The 15,803-nt window shown below is 41.7% G+C and overlaps 1 protein-coding gene across 1 annotated transcript in view; it reads right to left on the bottom strand.

Annotated features, from left to right (window-relative positions):
* Window positions 1-15,803, bottom strand: part of LOC129906152 (uncharacterized) — a 174,548-nt gene that overhangs the window by 28,677 nt on the left and 130,068 nt on the right. The window contains exons 33-53 of the mRNA XM_055981804.1: window positions 15,476-15,799; window positions 15,104-15,412; window positions 14,721-15,041; window positions 14,318-14,656; window positions 13,933-14,238; window positions 13,305-13,625; window positions 11,641-13,230; window positions 8,395-11,580; window positions 5,208-5,531; window positions 4,827-5,144; window positions 4,417-4,764; window positions 4,062-4,358; window positions 3,690-3,995; window positions 2,988-3,623; window positions 2,609-2,929; window positions 2,220-2,552; window positions 1,848-2,156; window positions 1,481-1,786; window positions 779-1,420; window positions 405-716; window positions 9-347 (exon numbers count right to left, since the gene is read on the bottom strand). Of these exons, the coding sequence (XP_055837779.1) occupies window positions 9-347; window positions 405-716; window positions 779-1,420; window positions 1,481-1,786; window positions 1,848-2,156; window positions 2,220-2,552; window positions 2,609-2,929; window positions 2,988-3,623; window positions 3,690-3,995; window positions 4,062-4,358; window positions 4,417-4,764; window positions 4,827-5,144; window positions 5,208-5,531; window positions 8,395-11,580; window positions 11,641-13,230; window positions 13,305-13,625; window positions 13,933-14,238; window positions 14,318-14,656; window positions 14,721-15,041; window positions 15,104-15,412; window positions 15,476-15,799 (11,487 nt within the window). The remainder of the gene's footprint in view (window positions 1-8; window positions 348-404; window positions 717-778; window positions 1,421-1,480; window positions 1,787-1,847; window positions 2,157-2,219; window positions 2,553-2,608; window positions 2,930-2,987; window positions 3,624-3,689; window positions 3,996-4,061; window positions 4,359-4,416; window positions 4,765-4,826; window positions 5,145-5,207; window positions 5,532-8,394; window positions 11,581-11,640; window positions 13,231-13,304; window positions 13,626-13,932; window positions 14,239-14,317; window positions 14,657-14,720; window positions 15,042-15,103; window positions 15,413-15,475; window positions 15,800-15,803) is intronic.

The following is a 15,803-nucleotide window of genomic DNA, read 5'->3' as shown; positions in this document are numbered from 1 at the left end:
GAACTTACGTTCCACAGGAGCAGGTTTTGGATTACAGACAGTAAACGGATCACCAATGTATCCTTCGAAGCAAGTACAAATTGGAGTATGATTGACAACATTACAATTGGCATTAAATCCACACGATCCCGGACAAGGATCGCGACATTTCTCATTGATGCACGCTTGGTTTGTTGGGCATTCCGAGCTAATGGAACACTCTGGACGGCAACTTGGTGGAGACCCAATGAAATTGGGTGTACAAGAGCAAGATGGCGATCCATTGATTTCCCGACATTGAGAATTTGGTCCACATGGTGATGGTACACATGGATTGCGATAGACTTCTTTAGTTGGAGGTGGAGGAGCTATAGAAAATAAGGGTTTAAGAAGAGAGAATTTGCGTTGATCGTTGATTGTCTTACGAGGAATATTAAAGCATCGTTGGAATGGATCTCCCGTAAAACCACTTCGACATGAACATATTGGACTATGATTTCTCACACGGCACTCAGCGTTTTGTCCACAAGTTCCTGGACAAGGGTCAACACATTTTCTATTGACACATGCTTTATCGGCTGGACATTCCGAGCTTGCTGTACATTCAGGTCTACAAGCTGGTGGACTTCCAATATATTCAGGCAGACAAGAGCAAACTGCCTGACTGTTGATTTCGCGACATTGGCTGTTTGGACCGCAAGGTGATGGTTGGCATGGATTGACATACTCTTTAATGGCTTTAAATAACAAAAAGTAAAATAAGCTAGGTTCGGACATCAAGACTTTTGGATAAGCTTACGTTCTTTCTCAATATTACAAAGGCGATAAGGATCACCGCTGTATCCTGTGAAGCAATTACATGAAGCAACATGATTGATAACTTGACATTCGGCATTCTGTCCACAAGTTCCTGGACATGGATCTCTACACTTATTTTGGAGACATGCACGATTCGATGGACAATCGGAGTTGAGAATGCATTCGGGTCGACAACCTTCATAGGGATTGCCAAAGTACTCAGGCAAGCATTGACAAGACCCAGCTCCGCCTCGTTCTTCACACTTTGCATTGGTTCCACACGGACTTGGATTACATGGATTCAATGGTTCGTCTCTGATTTGAATTGCATTACACTGACTAAATGGATCTCCAGTGAAGCCAGTTGCACATATACACATAGCAGTATGAGATACAACACGACACTCGGCATTATTTCCACAGAGCCCTGGGCATGGATCAACACATTTCTGATTGATGCATGCCAAATTTGTGGAACATTCTGAATTGGAAACACACTCTGGCCGACAAGATGGTGGAGAACCAATGAATGAGGGAAGACAAGAGCATGATGGACTGTCACCCGAAACACGACATTCAGAGTTCGGTCCACATGGCGTTGGTATACAAGGATTGACGGGCTTAATCTCCCTTACTGGTATTACTACAAAAAGAGAAGACAGGTTTATAAGGCTTCCTAAGTTATGGTAGCCAAATGACTTACTTATCCGTTCACAACGAACAAATGGATTTCCAGAGAATCCATCGGGACAGCTACAGAATGGATTATGATTAACAACATTACACTTGGCATTGAATCCACAAGTTCCCGGACATGGATCACGGCACTTCATATTCTGGCAAGCTTGATTGGGTTGACACTCAGAGTTTGTCGTACATTCGGGTCTACATTGAGGTGGACTTCCGATATAATCGGGAATGCAAGAACACACTGCTGTCCCTTGAACCACCCGGCATTGACTGTTTGGACCACATGGTGATGGTTGACATGGGTTGGTAGCAATAGGTTCTGGAGAACGAAGAAGGTTGAGAGGAGAATTCAAACATAAAAGAGAGTTAGATTTATTTACTTGGAACAGGTCTACACTCGAAGAATGCATTGCCCGACATTCCTTCAGGACATCTACACATAGGAATGTGATTGTTAACCTCGCAGAGGGCATTAATTCCACAAGTTCCCGGACAAGGGTCTTTGCATTTGTTTTGTAAACAGGCTTTGTTAAGTTGGCATTCAGAGTTCAGAACACATTCTGGACGGCACTCGGTGTAAGGATCCCCTTGATACTCAGCTATGCAGGTACATTGTCCATTATTACAATTGGCGTTTGGACCACATGGTGATGGATCACATGGATCATCAAGTGGTGGTGGGGTAGTTGCTATGGAATGGGAAGAGAAATCTATAGAATGACTGGGAACTTTGGTAAAACCAACTGCCTTACGTGCTGGTGGCTTTGGATGGCAGTTTGTAAACGGATTGCCTATGAATCCTTCAATACAAGCACATGATGGTGTGTGATTGATGACTCTACAGAAGGTATTTAACCCACACGATCCAGGACAAGGATCTACACATTTTTCCCGAATACAAGCCCGATCGCTGGGACATTCCGCGTTGATGGTACATTCAGGCCTACAATTTGGTGGTGCACCAATATATGTAGAGAGGCATGAGCACGATGGAACTCCATTGATGTTGCGACATTCAGCATTGGGTCCACATGGCGATGGCAGGCATGGATCACGAATTTCCTGCTTTAAGATCTCTGGAGGAGCTAAAGAAATGCAAACATAAGTGGAAGAACAAAATCAGAAGAGAGTTTTCCCTTACGTGGTGGAATTGGGAAGCACCTAGTAAAAGCATCTCCAGTGAAGCCCGATTTGCAAGTGCAAATAGGACTGTGATTACGAACACGACACTCGGCGTTATTGCCACAAGGCTTGTCTTCACAAGGATTCTTGCACTTTTGATTGATGCAAGCCTTATTGGCGTCACATTCTGAGCTTATGGTACATTCAGGTCGGCAAGATGGTGGTGATCCAACATATTCAGGTCGACAAGAGCAAACAGCCTGACTGTTTACTTCTCGACACTGACTGTTGGGACCACATGGTGTTAGTTGACAGGGGTTAACATAATCCGTGATAATAGCTAAAGAAATTGATATTTAAATTGGGGTGAGTTCAGAAAATACAGACAACTGTCTTACTGGCTGGCTGATTACAGAATCGATATGGATCTCCTGTGTATCCTGTGATGCAGTTGCACGATGGCACATGGTTCATTACTTGACATTCAGCATTAAGTCCACAAGTTCCTGGGCAAGGATCATAGCATTTATTTTGCATACAAGCTTTATTCGACGGGCAATCAGAATTTTGAACACATTCTGGACGGCAACTTTCGTAGGGATTACCAAAGTAGTCGGGGAAACATTGGCATGATGCAGCTCCATTGCGCTGTTTACATTCCGCATTCGATCCACAAGGATTAGGATGACAGGGATCAATGTGTTCTATCTGAGCTGGAGGAACATTACACTGGATAAATGGATCTCCAATATACCCAGATACACAAATGCACATAATCGCATGACTGACAACTCGACATTCTGCATTAACTCCACAACGTCCTGGACAAGGATCTTTACACTTTTGATTGATGCAAGCCAGATTACTTGGACATTCCGAACTGGTGACACATTCTGGTCGACAGCTTGGAGGACGTCCAATATAATTCTCAAGACACGAACAAGATGGTGCATCACCAATGGCATTACATTGAGAATAAGGTCCACAAGGTGATGGTCGACATGGATCGATTTTTTCCCGATATGGTTCATCAACTAGTATTAAGGAAGGGCATATGTTAGATTTTGGACAATATTGATTGTCATTGATAGGGTTCTTACTTATTGGTTGACACCTAACAAATGGATTGCCATTGAATCTTTCTGGGCAGGTACAGAATGGACTGTGATTGACCACAGCACATCTGGCACCGATTCCACAAGTTCCAGGACATGGATCGCGGCATCTTTGATTCAGACACGCTTCGGTTGGTGAACATTCTGAGTTTGATGTACACTCAGGGCGACACAGAGGTGGACTTCCAATATAATTCTGAAGACAAGAACAAACAGCCTGTTGGTTAACAACACGACATTGACTGTTCTGTCCACAAGGACTTGGCTGACAAGGATTTGTGGGTAAAGGCTCTAAAATGTAATAAGAATTTTCGGTTTGATATCCAGCTAAAAATGTACTCGAAGGAAAATTTATACTTGTGACAGGACTGCATCGGATAAATGCACTTCCAGCTGTTCCTTCAGGACATCTGCACATAGGAATGTGGTTGATGACTTCACAAATGGCATTGGTTCCACAAGTTCCAGGGCAAGGATTCACACATTTGCTGCGAACACAAGCCTTGTCCCTTGAACAATCCGAGTTGAGGACACATTCCGGTCGACATCCGTTGTAAGGATCTCCATGGTATTCTGGCAAACAATGACAGGTACCTCCTGAACATTCGGCATTAGCTCCACATGGTGATGGATTGCAAGGATCAATTGATTCTCCTAATCAAGACTGTTTATGAGAAAACGAAAAAAGACGACAAATATGAAGAAGGCTTACTTATAATAGGTTCGGGAGGGGCTGGAGCACAACTGGTAAATGGATCACCAGTATATCCAACCGGACAGACACATATCGGTGTATGATTGACAACACTACAATCGGCACTCAATCCACACGACCCCGGGCATGGATCAATGCATTTTTCACGAATGCATGCCTTATCACTGGCACACTCTGCACTGATCGTACACTCAGGGCGGCAATTTGGTGGAGCACCGATATAAGTGGGCAAGCATGTACAAGAAGCTCGGTTGTTTTGATTACGACATTGAGAATTAGGGCCACATGGTGATGGGGCACATGGATCGGCTTCGTACCTAATCACAGGTGGTGATGGTGGTGGTGCTATAAATGGGACAGACATGACTTAGAGACTGAGTTCGGAGATATGAGAGATATATTCTTACGAGGAATTGGGAAACACCTGGAAAAGGCATCTCCAGTGTATCCACGACGACATGAACAGATTGGACTGTGATTTCGAACTCGACACTCCGAATTCAAACCACAAGTTCCCTGACATGGATCTTTGCATTTTTGTTGTATACAAGCCTTATCGGATGGACATTCTGTACTAAGAACACATTCGGGTCGACAAGATGGTGGCAGACCAATATAATCTTCCAGGCATGAGCAAATAGCTTGACCATTCAGCTCGCGACATTGGCTATTTGGTCCACATGGTGATGGTTGGCAAGGGTTTGAAGGTTCTCGCAGGCGAACAGCTAAAGACATAAGGTTTTTGAGGGTTAAGGAGGGATTGAGAAGAAGGTCATTGATTTTCTTACGTTGTTCAGGTATAAGGTTACAATATCTATACGGATCACCGGAATATCCTATCCGGCAACTACAAGACGGTATATGATTTACAACTTGACACTGAGCATTTGCTCCACAAGTTCCCGGACAAGGATCTTTGCATTTAGTTTGTGTACACGCCTTATTCGAAGGACAGTCAGAATTTAAAATACATTCAGGGCGACAGCTTTCGTATGGGTCTCCAAAGTGTTCTGGCAGACATTGACATGATCCGATTCCGTTTTGTTCACGACAAATGGCATTCGAACCGCATGGGTTTGGTTCACATGGAGTCACATGTTCGTAACTGATTTCTGTAGGGGAGAAATGGGAAAAAGAGTGGGAGAGACAAGACCATTAGATATCATTGTTCAATGGGTTTCAAGGGATTAGTTTTCGGCACACACCTGTTAACTAAAAAAAGCGTACTATTTTTTACGTTTCCCGAGTTATCGGTTGTTGCGGTGTTGATTAGATTCGTGTGTTTTTTGGTTGTTGTTGTTTGCAGTTTCACCAAATTTTGTTTTTGCATTGTTGTTGTTGTGATGGTTAAGTGCTTTGCAAATTTTTGTTTTGTGTTCAAAATTATTATTAATGGCTGTTGATTAATATTTAGTTATTATTTTTTTAGATTTAGTGCAGTTTTTATGTTATGGCAGTGTTTTTTAAAAATTTTGTGTGTTTTAAAAAATTAACTCTAGGTAGACTCAGACTCAAATATTAGGTTTTTGTGTTTTTCAGAGGTAAGATTAAGGTTAAGGTTATAACATCACGTGATGTTGGGTTAACCCTTTAATTTTTCAGACTTTTTCAGACCAGATTAAAATTATTATGGCTCAGTGTTGGTTTGTAAGGTTAGGTGTTTTTTTAAATTTTGGTTTGTGAGATCTTCTCAATTTTCGAGAAGATTTATGCGTGTGTTTTGTTTGTGTGGTGTAAGATGATTATTATTATTACGACTACACACCACTAGCAGTCAAGAATTTTGTTTATAATATTACGACTCAAAGATGATTTCAAAAATGTATGTGTTTTTTTTTTAATATTATAAAAGCAGTTTCACCTTAAAAATAAAACTACAGGCAGGGGAACCCTTTGCTTATTGGATTATGGCAGACTAAAGGCAGGTTTGTTTTAAGGTTTCAGACTTAATAAGAGGCAGCAAAATTACTAGAGTTAGGGGCAGTTTTTTTTTCAAAAGAGGCAGTTATTTTTTGTTTTATTTTAGCATAATACTTTTAGCAGGCAGACATTACGACGATTGTTCCAATATTATTACGTTAGCATTAGCACGTTATTGCGTTGGTTTTTAAAATTTATTTGGTTTTTATATATTAAAAAACAGTAACTAACAACTTTTGAATTGTTCAACACTTCCAAGTGTCATCGAATTCAGACAGTTCGTACAGAATTGTGACAACAAGGAATTAGCATACGTATTTTGATCTTATTTTTTATGAATTTATAGTGTATTTTGTTTGGAAAATGACCTGTTAACGATGCTTTGTGCGGAACTTTTCAAAAGCTGTTTTTTACTGGAAATGTTTAAAAAATATATTAAATTTCTAATAAATTAGAACAAGCTTTGAAGGAATTTTATTTAACTATCATACTTTGTCCTTACACTTTTGTATTGAGCTTTTGTAGGGAGCTTTAAGAGCTTCCATGGGACTTATTTTCCTAGACATATCACCTCTAAGAGTTTTTTCCTTCTTCTGTTTAGCAGAAGTCGTGAAAAGCTTTAAGAATAAGTTCATCATATTCAAACCTAGCACCTCTATAATGGTTTTAATTTTGTTGGTATATTTTTGACGAGAAAGAAGTTTTAAGAGCTCGTACTAGAGCTTCACTCTCTAAATCTTTCACACTTGCAAGGGGTTTCTATTTCATTATCAGTTTCCATAAAATCCAGAGCTTTCAAAAATATCAAAATCGATGTAAAAAAGCTTATACGAATAAAGGTCATTATATAGTTTTTTGGACCTACTAATTTTGTAAACAGCTTTTAAGTTAAGTTGCCTGAATTTTAACTAGAAAAACTCTTATTTTTGTCCAGGTCGCAAGTTGAAAATGCTTTTTTAGAAGCTTTTGCGCAAAATAAGTCTAAAAAGGGTTTCATTTAGTTCAAAAGCTTTCTAAAAGCTCTAAGTTTTGTGAAGATTCATTAAAATTGATGAAAGCTAGAAAAACCAAAGCTACAAATCAAAACTGTAACTTAAAATTTATGTAAGTGTTCTTTAGTAGGTACACTTTTAAGAAAATAGGAAAAGGCCCAAAGAAACCTGAAACTAAGAGCTTTTTTAAGCTTTTCATGAGATGGGCTGTAGCAGAAAGTTTTGTTTTCGAAAACTGGGAAAGTTTTAAGTTACTTTGAAGGCTGAAACAGAAAACTCTTCACATAGAAATGTAATTTCGTAAAATAATAAAATAAGCTTTCGGGAAAGCTCGGCTCTTTTCTCCTGATTTCTCTACAAAGGGTCAAATTAATAAAGAAGTTGAAGAACATAAACTTGGACGTAGGTTCAAATTCTATTTTGTGCTGTTTTTTCTTTAATTTCAATCGCTTGCAATGTTTTTGTGAGAGTGGGTGTGAATTATATATTTAAACGAAAAATTCTCTTTTTGAAATGAGAGTTCTTAGATTCGAATAAAACGAACCTTAGTGAGACACGCAGTGTAATAAATGGCAGTGAGAAAATATAGAAATTGCAATGTGTGTTTGCCGTACATTTTTGGTGATTTTGAATCTCTCTTTTTCGATAGTCCTGGTGCTAAACATTAAAAAAATATTCACTCAAATTTTAAAAGTGTAAGGTGAAATGCCAAAAAGTTTGACATTTAATTTCTCAGCAAAATTGCAAAGTGCACTTTTGCATATTATGACATAAATTTGCTTTGTTCTAAAACGTATTAAAGTGGCATACCTTTGCCAGGTTATATTTCGGGTAATTTTGTCCAAAATCATATCAAGACTAACATCTTAGTTGACAAAATTTAACCCATTAACCTGGAGCCAGTATCAAGGCAAAAAGCTTCTCAAATACAATAAAAAATAACTTGCAATCAAATAAATACTTTGTTACAAAGCCCATTTTCCTGGTTATATCAATCAAAAATTATTATAAGCTTTTGCCTTGCTTAACAAAATGTATAAAAATAAACATTGTGCAATCTTACCTTGAACTGGTTGACAACCGGTGAATGGATCACCGGTAAAGCCATTATCACACGAACATATCGGCATATGGTTGGCTACCGAGCATCGAGCATTAAATCCACATGATCCCAAACATGGATCGTCACATTTCTGTCTAATACAGGCTTTAGTTGATGGACATTCCGGATTGATGGTACATTCTGGTCGGCAATTTGGTGGTGTTCCAATGAATGTTTCCAAGCATGAACAAGCTGGACTGTCATTGATAACCTTGCAATCTGAGTTCGGTCCACATGGTGTCGGTTGGCATGGATCAATTGGTGTTTTCTCAATTGGTTGTTCGAAACAACGTGTAAACGGATCGCCAGTAAATCCAGCATTACAACTGCATACTGGATTATGGTTGATAACTTGACATTTGGCATATTGGCCACATGCTCCAGGACATGGGTCGACACATTTCTTATTCAAACAAGCTGTTTGAAGAGAACACTCAGAACTTGTTAGACACTCAGGTTTGCATGCTGGTGGCGAGCCAAGCATACCAGCTTGACAAGCACAAACAGCTCCAGATACTGTCGCATGACAGATGCTGTTTGGACCACATGGTGATGGATTACATGGGTCAGTTGGTCTATCATCCTTAATTTCTGGGCGACAGCGAATAAATGGATCACCGGTGTAACCCTTAGGGCAGCTGCATATTGGAATATGATTTGAGACATCACATTGAGCTTGTTCGCCACAGGTTCCAGGGCATGGATCGATGCAATGTCTATTGATACAGGCCTTGTTTGGTGAGCAGTCAGTGCTGAGAGTACACTCAGGACGGCATCCAACATAAGGATCTCCAAAGTAGTCATGATGGCACGTACATACTCCAGCATTACAATCGGCATTTGCTCCACAAGGCTGCAAATCACATGGATCTGTTGGCCTTGTTGGTTCTGGCTGGACTTCAATGATCTCCACACATTGGCTGAATGGATCTCCAGTGAATGCTGATCTACACGTGCAAATTGGAATGTGGTTTTGTATGCGGCATTCTGAATTGATTCCACAGGAACCTTCACATGGATTACGGCATTTTTCAGCGATGCAAGCCATATCTGGAGCACAATCTGTGCTAACAATACATTCTGGTCGACAATTTGGCGGTGAACCAATGTAAGCTGGCAGACATGAGCATGATGGAGTCTCTCCATTTGATCGACATTCTGAATACAATCCACATGGGTTTGGTACACATGGATTGACTGGTCGTGATGGTGTTTTCTCTTCCTTGGAAATTGGTGTTGGATAACATCTCGTAAACGGATCTCCAGTCATATCAAGTGGACAGCTGCAAATTGGGTTATGATTGATAACTTCACACTTGGCTTCGATACCACATGTTCCAGCACATGGATTGGCACATTTAAATTTATGGCATGCCTTGTTTTGTGGACATTCAGCATTGACGGTACATTCGGGCTTACAATTTGGCGGTGCCCCAATGTAAGCATCCAAGCATGAGCATACAGCAACACCATTTGCCTCACGGCACTTGCTATTCGGTCCACATGGTGATGGACTGCATGGGTTTGTGATTGGTGGAGTTGTTGGTATAACTTCTCGGTGACATGATGTAAACGGATCACCTGAGTAACCAGTGATACAAACACAGTTCGGCAAATGATTGACAGAGTAACATTCGGCATTTTGTCCACAGACACCTGGGCATGGATCCTTACACTTGTTGCGGATGCAAGCCTTATCGGTTGGACAATCTGAGCTGAGGACACATTCTGGTCGACATCCTTCGTATGGATCTCCTTGGTATTCATCGATGCATTTACACGAAGCAGCTCCATTGCGTTCGATACATTCGGCATTCGCACCACATGGTGATGGTTCACATGGTTTGACTTCTTCGATTTTTTGGGGAATACATTGCACGAATGCATTTCCACCGAAGCCCATTGGACACGAACATGAAACTGTATGACTGATGACGCGACATTCGGCATTTGTTCCACAAGATCCTGGACATGGATCACGGCACTTGTTATTGATACAAGCCTGTGTTGATGCACAATCTGGATTGATGATACACTCTGGCCGGCAGTTTGGTGGTGATCCGATGAATTCTGGCAAACATTGACATGATGGTCCACTTGATCCAGCCCGACAAATCGAGTTCTGTCCACATGGCGATGGGACACAAGGATCTGTTGGAGTTTCAGGATCGTATTTCTCAATAGGTGTGGCAGGTATGTCAGAGCAGCGTTTGAATGGATCGCCAGTTTTTCCAGGTGGACATCCACAAATTGGACTGTGATTGATGACCTCACAACGTGCATCTATTCCACATGATCCACTGCATGGATCAACACATTTCTTATTGACACAAGCCTGAGTAGCTGAGCATTCGCTATTGATGACGCATTCTGGTCGACATTGTGGTGGCGCTCCAATATAACCGTCAAGGCATGAACAAACAGCATGCTCGTTGACTTCCCGGCATTGACTGTTAGCTCCACATGGAGATGGCGAGCATGGAAGTGTCCTGGTGGTTTCTGTAGGTGCTTTCTGTCGACAACTTGTGAACGGATCGCCTTCATAACCATCAAGACATGAGCAAACTGGTATGTGAGCAATAACTTCACAACGTGCATTAAGGCCACAAGTTCCAGGGCAAGGATCAACGCACTTGTTGCGCAAACAAGCCTTATCTCTGGGACAATCAGCGCTAAGGGTACATTCTGGGCGACATCCGTCATAAGGATTTCCTTGATAATTATCTTGACAGCGACATTCTCCATTAAAGCAATCGGCATTTGGTCCACATGGTGATGGATTACATGGATCAGCTAATAGTGGTTTCATAGTTGAAGGTGGTAAGATGTTGCAACGGACAAATGGATCTCCGGTATAACCCTCAATGCAATTACATATTGGAACGTGATTGAGAACATGACATTTGGCTTCGAATCCACAAGATCCTGGACATGGATCACGGCATTTCTGATTGATACATGCTTCGGTAGGTCCACATTCGGAGTTAAGAACACATTCAGGTCGACAACTTGGCGGACTTCCAATAAAGTCTGGCAGACAAGAGCAAGCTGGACTTCCTCCTACTATTTGACATTTAGAGTTTGGTCCACATGGTGATGGTACACATGATGGTGGACGTTCTGTTGGCTCTGGTTCAGTGATGATTGCTGTAAAAAAAGTCATGTTAGAAAATGGGTTTTAGGATAGGGAATGAGATAATAACTTACGAATTTTCATGCATTGGACAAATGGATCTCCAGTTAGACCTCTTGGACATGTACAAATCGGGCTATGGTTTTTAGTAGTACACAAAGCTCCAATTCCACACGTGTGTGGGCATGGATCGACGCATTTGTTATTGATACAAGCTCGTTCTGGCGAACATTCTGAGCTGACAACACACTCTGGCTTACAATTTGGTGGTTGATCAATGAATCCACTTTGACAAGAGCACACAGCTTGTTCATTGATGTATCTGCAAATACTATTTGGTCCACATGGTGATGGCACACATGGATTGTCCCGAACAAAAACTGGAATTTCTTTGCACTGGAAGAACGGATCCCCAGTGAGCCCAGGTGGACACGTACAAGTTGGAACATGGTTTTCCACTCCACAAATAGCACGTTCTCCACAAATGTTATCACAAGGATCGACGCACTTGAAGCGGACACAAGCTTGCATAAGCTGGCAGTCATCATTGATCTCACATTCTCTGCGACATCCACGATCGGTATCGTATGCATTTCCTTCGAATCCTTCATGACAGTAGCATGCTCCGGCACCATTTCGTTCCCGACATTCAGCATGCGGTCCACATGGTGATGGATCGCATGGAGTACTTGGTGCTTCGGTAGCAATCTTTTGAATAATCTGAGTACATCCCAATATAGCATCGCCTTCAAAACCATCTGGGCATGTACACACTGGATTGTGTTGAACAACCTTACAAATAGCATTGTTACCACATGATCCTGGACAAGGATCAAGGCAACGTTCATTTTGACAAGCTAGGTTATTTTGACATTCATCATTATTGGTACATTCTGGGCGGCAATTTGGTGGACGGCCTACATAGTTGGCTTGACATGAGCAAGCTGCCTGATCTCCAATTTCGCGACACAGCGAGTTCGGTCCACACGGTGATGGTACACATGGATTTTGTGGATCGCGAGTTTCATCAATCTGTTCGATGCATGATACAAATGGATCACCTGTTAATCCAGGTGGACATGTACAAATCGGGTTATGGTTGACAACTTGGCATCTTGCACTCGATCCACAAGTTCCCGGGCATGGATCGTTACATTTTGTATTGATACAGGCTCGATTTTGTGGACATTCCGAACTAACAACGCATTCTGGTTTGCAATTTGGTGGAGCTCCGATATAACCTTCGTTACATGAGCATACAGCGTGTCCATTGACTTCATGACATTGACTATACGATCCACATGGTGATGGTTGACAAGGATTTGTTGGTGCTTCTGTCACTGTTTCAATAATACGACAAACGCTATGGGCATCTCCGGTATAACCTTCAATACACAAGCAACTTGGGCCATGGTTCAAAACCCTACATTCGGCATTCAAGCCACATACTCCAGGGCATGGATCTTGACATTTGTTGTTGATGCAAGCCCTTGTCCGATCGCAGTCAGAGTTTTGGACACATTCTGGTCGGCAACCGCTGTACGGATCACCAAAGTATTCTGGCAAACATGAGCATGATCCGACTCCGTTTCGTTCCCGACAAACGGCATTAGCTCCACATGGTGATGGATTACATGGATTCCTTGGTTCGTCTGTTGGTTGAACTAGGGAAAAAAATGATACAAGAAAAATGGGTTAGGCATTTCTAGAATAATGGGATCGTTTGGACATAATTTACTTCTTTCAATGAAGGAACATCCCGAGAATGGGTCACCGGTATACCCACTTTCACATTGACATTGAGCATTATGCTTAATGACATTACACAAAGTGTGTATACCACAAGCTCCCGCACATGGATCACTACATTTTTGATTGATGCACGCCAAATTGGCTTGACATTCCGAACTGCTAATGCATTCGGGTCGACAATTTGGCGGACGTCCAATATAATTTGATAGACAGGAACATGCAGGTGAGCCACCAACTTCGATACATTTCGAGTTGGGACCACATGGAGACGGCACACAAGGATTACCAGTTGGGATATCAGGTTTGACTACATAATTGTTTTTTGTGAAAGTAGTGGTAGAGGCAGGCAAGGTGGTGTAGGTTGATAGTGGTAGGAATAGTAGATATAAATAAAAAATAAAAAAACACACAAATATATATAAATACATGCAAATAGAAATGAAAATACAATAACCTGGGGGAAAGAGGGCTTGTCGGAGTAGGGTTTTTAACTTAGTGCTTTTGGTTGGGAACATGCAAATATATTACAACAAGGTTTGAAAACTCAAAAATCTGAGGGCTTTTCTCCAACAAACCCCCTTCTCCAGCAGAAAACATAGACACAACATGCTTACATATAATTTTTTCACATCGATTGAAAGGATCTCCGGTATAACCCGGAGGGCAGGAGCATGCAGCATAATGATTGATAACTTGACAGCGTGCCTCAGGGCCACATGTGCCCGGGCATGGGTCAATACATTTTTGATTTTCACATGACTTATCTTGTGGACATTCCGAACTGACGACACACTCTGGCCGACAGTTTGGTGGTGAACCAACAAAATTAGTCACACAGGAGCACACAGCATGACCGTTGATTTCGCGACATTGACTGTAGGCTCCGCAAGGCGATGGAACACATGGATTCTCTGGGACTCCTAATAAATTCGAGAAGTGAGATCGAGGGTCAGACATATAGAATTCAAATCAGGGGTTAGTGGTTAGTGAATTTCATACTTGGTTCAGGTGGAGTTTGAATCTCATGACATGCACTTAGTGCATTTCCAGTAAAACCTGGCAGACAAGCACAGTTGGGAGAATGATTGACAACGTTACACTCCGCGTTACGTCCACAAACTCCTGGACAAGGATCGATGCATTTGTTGTTGTTACAGGACTTATCCTTTGGACAGTCACTATTTGTGACACATTCAGGACGACATCCGCTGTACGGATCGCCAAAGTATTCATCGAGACAAGTGCATGAACCAGCTCCGTTTCGTTCCTTACACTGAGCGTTCGGTCCACATGGTGATGGATTGCAAGGGCTGATGTTTTCGGTTGGGATTTCAATAGCTGTCGAAGGGAAATAGGGTTTTCTTTATAGAATTCAAGACATGGTAAGAAATTTTAGTCTTACGTTTAGGATTACATCCAGAGAATGGATCACCAGTAAAACCTGATTTGCATGAACAAATCGGTGAGTGATTGACCACGTTACAAATGGCATTGAAGCCACATGATCCCGGGCAAGGATCCTTGCAACGATCATTGACACAAGCAAGATTAGCTGGACATTCAGAATTGATGGTACATTCAGGGCGACAATTTGGTGCTCGACCAATAAAATTGGGAAGACACGAACACACTGGGGTGTCACGAACTTCCCGACATTGTGAATTTGGCCCACAAGGGCTGGGTACACAAGGATTTCCTTGACGAACAGCAGGTGTTTGTTCAACTATAAAAAGAGAATTCCATTAAATAAGGTGACTTGAGCCAAGAAGTCGTAAGCAGTCTTACTTTCTTCTTTGATGCATCGTATAAATGGATCACCAGAGTAAGTTGGTGGACAAGAACAAATTGGGTTGTGATTGGTAACCTTGCATAGGGCCTGATGGCCGCAAGTTCCCGGACATGGGTCTACACAGCGCAAATTCACACAAGCCTTGTCTTGAGAGCATTCGGAACTAACAGAACACTCTGGTCGACAAGCTGGCGGTGAACCAATATGATTTTGAAGGCATGAGCAAACTGCATGCCCGTTAACTTCGCGACAATTACTATATGGGCCACATGGTGATGGTCGACATGGTTCGACAGGAGTTCGTTCTACAAGTTTGATAAAAATTAATGAAAAATTTGCTCTATGTTGGGAAGGCATGAAAGACATACGAATTTGAATTTCGCGACAATATTCCGAAGGATTTCCAGTAAAACCTGATGGACAACTACAACTTGGAGCATGATTGATGACATGGCATTCAGCGGCAACTCCACAAACTCCAGGACATGGATCGCGACATTTATTATTAACACATGCTCGGTTCTTAGCACAATCAGAATTCAAGACACACTCTGGTCGACACTCGCTATACGGATCACCTGAGTAATCCGGTAAGCAAGTACATGAACCAGCTCCGTTTCGTTCTTTACAAATGGCATTTGCTCCACATGGTGATGGGTTACATGGTTCAGCTTTTTCCGGTGGAATTTCAACTAT

This window comes from Episyrphus balteatus, chromosome 1 (assembly GCF_945859705.1).
Source record: "Episyrphus balteatus chromosome 1, idEpiBalt1.1, whole genome shotgun sequence".
Lineage (NCBI taxonomy): Eukaryota > Metazoa > Arthropoda > Insecta > Diptera > Syrphidae > Episyrphus > Episyrphus balteatus.
The sequence above is the reverse complement of the archived record's forward strand: the minus strand, read 5'-3'. Positions and strand labels throughout refer to the sequence as shown.